At 37.6% G+C, this 10,472-nt stretch overlaps 1 protein-coding gene across 1 annotated transcript; it reads right to left on the minus strand.

Moving 5' to 3' along the window:
• Positions 1-6,400: 6,400 nt before the first annotated feature.
• Positions 6,401-10,265, minus strand: LOC149210520 (uncharacterized). Its single transcript, XM_089398985.1, has 6 exons — positions 9,565-10,265; positions 9,192-9,464; positions 7,858-9,057; positions 7,070-7,702; positions 6,751-6,953; positions 6,401-6,530 (listed from the first exon to the last, which is right to left on the minus strand). The coding sequence occupies exons 1-6, from the start codon at positions 9,742-9,744 to the stop codon at positions 6,401-6,403; spliced, it is 2,619 nt and encodes an 872-aa protein (XP_089255111.1). The 5' UTR covers positions 9,745-10,265.
• Between the last annotated feature and the right edge of the window lie 207 nt (positions 10,266-10,472).

A 10,472-nucleotide genomic window follows, 5' to 3' on the forward strand; every position in this document is an offset into this window, starting at 1 on the left:
CAGTCCAGTGGAAATGCACATGACCATGAGCTAGGGCTAAAGTCCAACCCTCTCTGCCAACATTCCATTCTAGCTTGTGTTTGGTCCCGTGGGTGGTTAATGTGACTAGGGGCTAGTCCACGCTACTCTTCTTCGTCCACGTCAAGTTTTTATGGTGATGCACAAGATCGGGGGTCGGGGCTCACCACCCAACGCACCATAACTTAGACCTTAAATATATGTGGCAACGTATATAGGTTAAGAACTATCGTGCAAGAGAGTTGGTAAGGCTCAGACTTTGGAAGTGGCAGGTGATGAGCCCCAATTTTTGGTACAATTTGGGCTCATATTGGCCTACTTACCTTGCTCAACCATTCACATTTTACCACTTATGCATTCATTTCTTAGTATATTCGTGTTGTTTGTAGGAAGAAGGGCAGGCATTATATCTATGTGACTAATACATGGTGATTTCAGGTTCTTGGCATTAAAGAGAGCAAAAGACCATGCAAAAGGAGACAAGGAGACAGCAAAGGTGGCATTGCATGTTTATAGGGAGGTTGTCTACAGCTTTAAATGACTTCCCTCGTGCTTTTCACCTTAACTCCGAGCTCTAACAGCTCTCCCCACCGAGCTCAAAGGCAGCCAACACGTTCTACAGGATCAGCAGTTTGTCTTTCAGTTAGACAGCCAAGCTCCACGAATGAAGGCAGCCAGCTTGATCCTCATTTTGTATAAATATGGAGGCCGTAGCCTTTGTTAGAGGCTTTTTTTTTACTTTTGGAATTACTATTGTAATCTCTGAGCACGAGTTACGACTCTGTTTTTGTTATTTTGTAAGCCAGTTTTGGCATGACATTAGACTTTTGATTATGAATAAAGGAAAGCATATTTGGATCTAATTCCGAGTTTTTAAGGGAGCTATAGCTCTCAGGTTAGGGCCCAACCTGAGAGCAATAGACCTCCTCTGTTTTGTAGTGTTATTTACCTTTCGTTCCAGCACTTTGTTTCTTTACTTTGACATGCAATTTGAATTTACAGTCTGCTGATTTAGTTTTTGTGTGATTGAGTAGGATTAGCTTATGGTTACTTTGCTTTCAGCTGCTTAGATTCGATAGGAGGTTTGTAATACACAGGAGCTCCAAGAAAAAGGTTGTTAGAGATCACTGCCATCTCTGGTTAGGGATTGGGGTGCAGTCCATATCAACCACCAAGAAGAAACGCAGTCTTTTACTTCCATGCAAGCTGCAACATAGTCATTTTCATTGAAGATCCATCCATGCACTTTGGATATTGAACCATACTTCTACATTCTTCATTCCATGCACGGCTTCTTTTCTCGGTTTTACATTGCTGTTCATAGGTTTAATGGCACAGGTATCATAGGTTAATGAATTCTCGTTTTTGGTTCAAGACATAAGTCATTTGTTTCATTTACACTGCTCCATATCATTCCACTTCCTTCTTCTTCTTCTTGACCTCTCCTCAAGCCACCTACTCGGCCTCTGTCCAGCTCGTTTACCCTCCAACTCGTCCATTGCCACGTAGCTTCATCGTTTTGACCTTTCGTTGCTGCCATCCTTTTATCTACCAACCAACTTTGTGCACTCATTCTCTGTCCTATTTCCCTGCCCCTGAGCTATCACAAGTTCCATCTCCACCTCACCTATCCACCCAAACCATTCCATCCCTTCACCATCACCCAAAACTTCCACTTACAGCACATCCTGTAGAAGTTAGCAGACTTCCTGTAGAATTCTTTAGTTTTCTGTAGGATCCCCTGCAGACATCCTGTAGAAGCCTGCAAACTTGGTTGTCGAGCATCTGAACGTTGTAGACTTCTGGGGACTGATGCTAGGGACCCTCTGGGACCTCTCCCAACCATCCAGACCTTTCCCAAGCTTTCTCTCCCTTCGCACCACCTCTGCACAGCCAAACCCTAATAAGAAACAAATTCATAATCACTCCAACCAATTAAGCAAAAATCCAAAAACATGTTCTTTTCAATCAAAGTAGTTTAAGTTCATGCATTTCACATCATTAGAAGTAATGGCATCATTTCCAGACACTTGCACTCCACCCATTGCATCCTAGAGGTTAAGCTAGTCAGATTAGGGTTTACTAGGGTTTCCATGTTTTGGTTGGCTTTCAATTCATTTTTGCAAAGTAGATTAATTTCCTCTGAGATAGCCTTCGTCCATCATTTAGAAAGCTTCTTCTGAGAGCATATAGAAGTTGGCTTGAGCCCTAGCGGACTTGTGCCAGCTGACCAAGTGACAGCTGCGACAAGAGCTAGTACTTGTGCATACAGCACCGTCGCTTCCAAGTTTGTACGAACTACCGGGTTGATAAAATTAGAGATAGGGAGCCCCAGGAGTTGTAGCATTATTGCTACAATACTGGATCCCACCAACAGGTCACCCGTTTGAACTCCCATTGGGCCACCCTGAAACATTTTGTAGTTATTTTTAATTATGATACCCTGAAACATTTTGTAGTTATTTTTTACAATAAATACCATGTGTTATATTGTTTATATTAAATAGTTAAGAATGAATTCACACTATGTTATATTTTCACCTAAATTAACTTAAAACTTTAAATATCAGTGTGTGTATATATATATATATATGAAAAATGAAATATAATACTATACCATATAATTAACATAAAATTAATATTAACAATTATAAATATATAATTAATACAAATTCAACATCATATAATAATTATAATTTTTGTTTTATTTTATTAAAAAATTCAATATTATTAATTATTATATTATTTTTAAATATTTTATTTTAAAAATAATAATTATTATACTATTTTATTATTTGAAAAAAACAAACATATTTCATCAATATTATTTTCAAACCTCAATAATTAAGTCTTATAAACTCTGGATTGACTTTATTATTAATAAAATTAAGTCATTTTTCACATTCCGCTTAATATTAAACTGTATCATATAATAATTATATTTTTTTTTATTTTATTAAAAAAATCCAATATTATTAATTATTATATTACTTTTAAATATTTTATTTAAGAATACTAATAATAATTATAATATTTTATTATTTGAAAAAACAAACCTATTTCATCAATATTATTTTAAAACCTCAATAATTAAGTCTTATAAACTCTGAATTGACTTTTTTTATTAATAAAAATTAAATTATTTTTTACATCCAACTTAATATTAAACCAATTCCTTTTGGTTCACACAATAATAATTTAGTTGTGATAACTTACAATCAATCATCGGTAAGACAACCATCCACCAGGTTTCCTCGAAAACAGTCAAGGTAAACAAAGGTGTTAATCCTACAACGATAACTATTATTTGTATGTCATAAGGGTTAGATAAAATAGAAATGAGAAATGTAATATATATTTTTAAATTTTAATAATTTGTTTTTTCATATTATAATATAATATATAATTTTAAAATTAAATTAAAATATAATAATTTTTATATTTAAAAATAAAAATAAAAAATATCTTGAAATTCATTTTGATAAAAGTCTTATTTAAAAAAAAAAAAAAATTGAAAAAAAACCACCACTATTTTACCAGAAAGAAAACCCAATAAAGAAAAATTAAGATATTGGGACTGTAAATAGAAAAAAAGAAAACTGTAAATGTGAAAAAAAGAAAACTGTAAATGTGAAAAAGAAGAGTAAAGATCTCTTATTTACGTGGCCCAAGTACGACAAATTTGACCTCGTGCTCAGATTTATAATCTTGTGAAAATCTTCCGGGTAGCAACTTTCTCATACCTGCCAGGCAGGTTATATTGTAATAGTTTTTTTTGGTTAAAAAGTTTTGATTTTAAATAAATCCAAAAAAATTATAAAGTATTTAAAAATTTGTATTAAATCAAATTTTTACCGATCCTTTTTTTTAATTTATTTAAATGTGACCATTTTTATGAAGTTTATATTATATTTATTTGAAAAAAATTGAAAAAAAAAAAAAAACTAATATAAGACTTGTCGACAAAATCAATTTCAAAATGATTTCATCCCCGAAAATAGCGGGTTTAAGAGGGTAACCGCACGGTTCACATTTTTACGATTTTCTTGTTTTGCGAATTTTAAAATGTTGATTCCATCAAACTTGAATTTGAGAACTGTGCAAAAATAAAGGTAGTCTAAGTGCCCCACTCAAATGCTACAAATCTCGAAGTAACAATCTTATTATATTCATGCTTTTTCAGAATTATTTTAGTGCCGCCTTACTTTTATTTAGAAAGCTGGAAAGTCATCAATTGTGGAATAATGCAGGCAGTGTACGACTATTAAGCAATGAAGTCCAAACTCATTCCGTCATTCACGTGGTGCATGTTACCTCCTAGGCCTTTCAAACTTCTTTTACGGTCCGTAAATTACGCTGATAAGACAATTTCGATGTGAACTGAAAATCATTTAAAAGAAATCATTTTATTTAACATGCATGACGTGAACGACGGAATGAGTTTGGACTTCATCTAAAAAACTTGTCACATCTAAAAAATTGTGTGAAACGTGGGAGAAATTTTCAATATGGAATAATGCAGTGTACGACTATTAGGCCATGTAACTCCAAACTCAATCACTCATTCACGTGGTGAATGTTACCTTATGGCAAGTGATATTTCATGGACTATAGCATCATTAATGCTATAGTCCACGTAACCCGGAGAGCCCATCGCATACATGGATGCATGGATGCACATCGATTCACTCACCTGTGGCAATGCCCGTTCCTGCCCGCCTCCGACGCCGGCACGCCTCCGGTATACCTGGACAACTCTGACTCCCAGCAGCGGTCGATAAGACATGAACTGAAATTCATTCAATGCTACTTCCCCACCAAAGGATTTCAAAATTCAAATGCCTTCCCGCCTGGCATTTCAAATTGAAATATTGCGCGCTGAGTTTCGATTATTGATTAGGAAAGAGATGGTTCTCTGCTTCAGTGTGAACCTCTCGCGCACCGGGCACCGTCCCCCACTGCAACAACATCCAGGGCAACTCCATAATGGACATCAGAAAGAGGCTCCTCATGGCCCTATCTCTTCTCATCTGCTGCCGGGGGTGCAATTTCTGGAGTTGAGGGGCATGGATATGATTTGGTATCAAATCTAGGCATTCAGGCTACGTAAACTCCCTTCACAACGCCGTTAAAATCTCCAACGCCATATTATGATCTCCACGCTTTTAAAATCAAGGGTTATATGGGGAGTAAAAAACTATTTTACTTGATTCCGTTATCTTTTAATTGACGTTCCAGTGAACGTGATGATACAATTCAGTAGCGTTGAAGGCAGAAAGTAGAGGATTAATTCGAGCAGAACCAAAACAAGCTGTTGATAGGCCTGCTGCAGGTTATTTTTGAATGTCGAATTTTTTAGCGGGTTACTATATCCCGGGATATTTTGCTGCAGGTTATTAAAAGAGGTTTTGGATGTCGAATCTTTTAACGGTTTACTATATCCCAGGATATCTATTCTCAGCTTCGATTCAACTAATTCTAACCGAGTACCAAATTAAGGCTGTTCGATTCAATTTCAAATATAAAGGTTTACAGTTAAATTAATTTTGATAATAAATAAATAATTTTTTTTATTACAATTAAGTTAGTTTGGTAGTAAATAAATATATCAGTAAACCTTTATATTTGAAATTGAATCGAACAGCCTTAATTTGGTAATCGGTTAGAATTAGTTGAATCGAAGCTGAGAATAGATATCCTGGGATATAGTAACCGTTAAAAGATTCGACATCCAAAACCTCTTTTAATAACCTGCAGCAAAATATCCCGGGATATAGTAACCCGCTAAAAGATTCGACATTCAAAAATAACCTGCAGCAGGCCTATCAACAGCTTGTTTTGGTTCTGCTCGAATTAATCCTCTACTTTCTGCCTTCAACGCTACTGAATTGTATCATCACCTTCACTGGAACGTCAATTAAAAGATAACGGAATCAAGTAAAATAGTTTTTTACTCCCCATATAACCCTTGATTTTAAAAGCGTGGAGATCATAATATGGCGTTGGAGATTTTAACGGCGTTGTGAAGGGAGTTTACGTAGCCTGAATGCCTAGATTTGATCCCAAATCATATCCATGCCCCTCAACTCCAGAAATTGCACCCCCAGCCGCAGATGAGAAGAGATAGGGCCATGAGGAGCCTCTTTCTGATGTCCATTATGGAGTTGCCCTGGATGTTGTTGCAGTGGGGGACGGTGCCCGGTGCGCGAGAGGTTCACACTGAAGCAAAGAACCATCTCTTTCCTAATCAATAATCGAAACTCAGCGCACAATATTTCAATTTGAAATGCCAGGCGGGAAGGCATTTGAATTTTGAAATCCTTTGGTGGGGAAGTAGCATTGAATGAATTTCAGTTCATGTCTTATTGACTGCTGCTGGGAGTCAGAGTTGTCCAGGTATACCGGAGGCGGGCCGGCGCCGGAGACGGGCAGGAACGGGCATTGCCGCAGGTGAGTGAATCGATGTGCATCCATGCATCCATGCATGCGATGGGTTCTCCGGGTTACGTGGACTATAGCATTAATGATGCTATAGTCCATGAAATAGCACTTGCCGTGTTCACCATACGCAGTACACCAGGATTCCTATACGGTGCGATTGTCCCGTCGCTTTGTATTATCCTCATTATATTCGGGTACCAGCTGTCCCATCCTTCAGGGGATCGTGGACACCCTTCAACGAGAAAATACTTGGTTGCATTTGTCAGCTGCCACGGATTTTGGAGGACCAACCATGGAACCTCACTTGAAAACTTCTCAAATACATCCAATTTTGAATTGTGCTGCATTATTGGAACTGTTATAATTTCAAAACCAAATTTCTCTTTCTCCATAACATACCTCTCCACTAAAGCCTGAAGAGGAATATCAAAACAGATGTTGGCAGGCCTGATATCTAATAAAATCGTTTTCCTTTTCAATTCGTCGACTCCGACCTACAATTTTCATATAAACACAAACAAAATAATCAATAGTCAATAAAGGGAATTTGAAACTTTTATTGTAAAATATTTGAAGGAAGAGTTATCCACAAAATACAGAACTTTAATACCTTCGTGGATTCACCATCCTTGTTCTTAAGAAAGGAAAGAGAAATTTCCTCTTCACCCCCTCGGAAGAGCTCTGTTAACAAAGCTATAGGACTCCCTCCAGGTCTTTCTGCCAGTTGCTTCAATTTAACGTATCTTCCGCACTTCGTCACCACAAAGTCCTCCACCATCTTCTTCTCATCACTTCCACGTCCGAAAAATTTCCAACGAGAAAGGTATGTATCACGTTTTTCCCCGCTCACAATCTCCGCGGTCATTTGGAAACTGCTGGTAAGTAGCCAGTCAAAGTCCGTCTGGTTCTGAAAAACTAATGAGAGCAATTTTTGAAACAATGCTTTAGCGTCCCTATTAGCCGGAGCATGCCCCACTATTCTATCCGCCACTTTCTTAGGCAGCTGATCCCAATGGTTGCCAAAATAAACCATGTCTAAATGTGTTTGAATATCATCTATACTCTCCTCAAGTAAAGGCAAAGGAAAACGAGGACGGAATTCCTGTTGGCCATCAAACATAACAAGCAGCAGCGTGTGCAGAGGAAGACCAGATATATTCAGTGGCTCTCTTTCTTCATTAGTGAGCATGCTGTCGAATTTTGATTGTAACTGCTTTAGAAGATTCCCCTCATTTGATAAACCCTGAAGAGAAAGCTAAAGTGAGTGGAAAGGAAAAATAATGTATGCTTTGCAATTTTTTCCCCTGTGATATGTTTTAGGATATGTTTTAGGATCTAAACATTAAAAGAGTTAAGTATAATGTGGGAACAGAAAACATGTTTGAAAATGTGGATCACCTGCTCTGTATACACACCACAAGACCATGATTGATTGCATTGTTGTGCTTGAATTTTCTCCCATCTTTCCTCCAACAACTTGCTTCCTGCGATGCGCAAAATTTGTAGCTTTTCCATCTTTAGCATGCTGTCTATCCATTTTCCTTCCAACTTATGGCAATTTCTTACATCCAGAACTTCCAATGAGGTGAGGGCTTGGAAATCCTCAGGGAGCTTCTTTAGCTTGTCGCAGTCTTTCAGTGATAGAACTCGCAGTAGTGAGAGACCTTCGAAGTCTTTACATGATTCTTCAAGAGTCGAGCACGCTGATAAATCCAAGTGCTCCAAGTACTTGAGTTGGTTGAAACTTTCTGGCAGCTTCTGTAGACTGCGACAACGGGTCATAATTAGTTTTCTTAAACTTGTTACTTCTCCAAATCGCTCCGGAAGCTTCTCTAGACGGTTGCAGTAAGCCATGTCAAGGTCTGTTAAAGTGGAGAAATTGCAAAACCCATCGGGCAGTCCTTTTAGAGAGGCCGATTGTAAGTTGATTGAATTCAACTTCAGTTGCCCAATGCTTCCAGGAATACTACTTAGTCGGTCACAAGAATATAGCTTAAGTTCAACGAGAGATGTTAACTTTCCTAAGCCACAAGGGAGATCTTTAATGTTATCACACGAGGATAAGTCCAATAATCTCAATGATGAAAGCTCCTCAAGACTGCTAGGAAGAACTTCTAGACTTTTGCAGAAACTCAAACGGAGTTCTTGCAATGATGTGAGCTTTCCAAGACGGCTAGGAAGCGCTTTTAGACTTTCACACCAGGACAAATCGAGTTTTTGCAATGCTGTAAGATTTTCAAGCTCACTAGGAAGCACTTCTAGACTTTTACAGCGTTGCAAACAGAGTTCTTGCAGACAATTCAATGATCCCAAATCTTCTGGTAGCTGCGTCAAACCAGAACAGCTAGACATTCTCAACACTGTTAAAGAGCCCAGACTTGAAAATGATGCCGGTAATTTCTCTAAATATTGGCAACTTGAAAGTGATAGTTCCTCCAAACCATTTCCCAGATCTCCTAGCTCTTCAGGTAAGCTTTTGAACTGTGCATTCGTCAGTCTCAGTACTCGCAAATTGCTTAGTTGCTGAATACATTGGGAAGAGATTTGGAAGGGAGGAGAATTTAATTCAAATTCGATGTGTCTGAGACTGGAAGGCATCTGCATATTATGCAATTAGGAATATATGAAAATCATACTCTAACTATTAAAACTAATAAAACTGCGCAGATGCCTTCCATGAAAAATAAGAAGAGAAACAACTGAGACCAACCAGATATTTTAAGAGAACTTACTTGAAGTAGATTTTGTAAATCTTCCGGGTTGTAACATAAATGTCTGAGGTTCTTGAACCCCTTTAGCTTTGACAAATCAAAAGGGAGATGGGAAGTTATGGCACTGAAGAAAACCAACTCTTTAAATATATTTTTACATTTGCCCTCCACACCTGTTAAGGGTCTGAGTTTAAGAACTCTTAAAGATCCAGACATCAAATCTAGCTTTTCAAATGGTATACGCAGTGGATCTTTGTTGTCGCTCGCCCATATGCCTTTGATCATTCGAAGGTCCTGTATATTTATTAAATATTAGAGAGTCATAAGAGTCCAGAGAGACACATTTTGAAACAAAACTGTATATGATAAATATTTTAGTTGAACGATTGCGTACCTCATCTTCTTTATCTAAAAACTCTTGAATGTCATTTGCACTGGTCAATCTGAACCTTTGTCCCTCTGTCTTCTGGAGACCAATTGCCAAGATGACATCGTGTACCTTTGCAGTCATACCTTTCGCATGTTTGGTGACTAGCACTCTTTTTTCCAGACTTTCCAGTTCAGACTCTCCCATAATATTTGAAAGTGTTTTCCAGTCCCATCCTTCAAAAAATGAACAAATATCCAAAAATGGATCTTGCAAGGTCTGGTGAAGATTTTCATAGGCAAAGACGTAGAAGTTTATGTCCTCCCCAATTTTACCCTTCTAGTTTGTTTTGCTCTCTTTTATCACTATTCTATAAGCATTTAGCGTGTTTTCTTCGGAGCTTATGAATCCTGCTACCACCGTCAAAAGCTTTGGTACGCCTCCACATATCTGGACTAACTCATCGATTTGGCTAGGATCTGGTTGCTTCAGTTTGTCACCCAGTGTATTCTTGAAAAGTTCCGTTGCCCCTGCTTCAGGAAGGCTTTGAATAGCGTAGCATTCTGTTTTTACTTTTTTGCGCACTATTATACCCTCTGCATCTCTATTTCGTGCAGTTATGAGCAACCTCAATTTTTTGGCATTCCCCATATTCTTAGGGAGAAGCTGTTCAAGTGCATCTCCACGTTGTTGAACTTCATCCCTAATCAACACATTGTCTATGTAAATATACATCTCCACGTTGTTGAACTTCATCCCTAATCAACACATTGTCTATGTAAATAAAAACCACTTCTTTCTCTAAGATGCTCTCAATTTGTACTTGTCCTTCTTCATACCTTTGGAACTCAACTTTTGGCTCTTCTCCCATCTTCAAAGCTTTTATTATGAATTTTTGCAACTCTACTATATTTGGAGTTTGTCGGGAATTTCTG

The sequence above is a fragment of the Pinus tabuliformis genome, chromosome 1_2 (genome assembly GCF_031772625.1).
Source record: "Pinus tabuliformis cultivar Carrire ecotype Pingquan chromosome 1_2, CPIR1, whole genome shotgun sequence".
NCBI lineage: Eukaryota > Viridiplantae > Streptophyta > Pinopsida > Pinales > Pinaceae > Pinus > Pinus tabuliformis.

Coding starts and splice junctions, on each gene's coding strand:
- LOC149210520 (XM_089398985.1), bottom strand. CDS start 9,744: ATGGGAGAGTCTGAACTGGAAAGTCTGGAAAAAAGAGTGCTAGTCACC. Junction 7,703..7,857: donor GTGGTGTGTATACAGAGCAG/GTGATCCACATT, acceptor CTTTCTCTTCAG/GGTTTATCAAATGAGGGGAA. Junction 6,954..7,069: donor AGGATGGTGAATCCACGAAG/GTATTAAAGTTC, acceptor TGAAAATTGTAG/GTCGGAGTCGACGAATTGAA.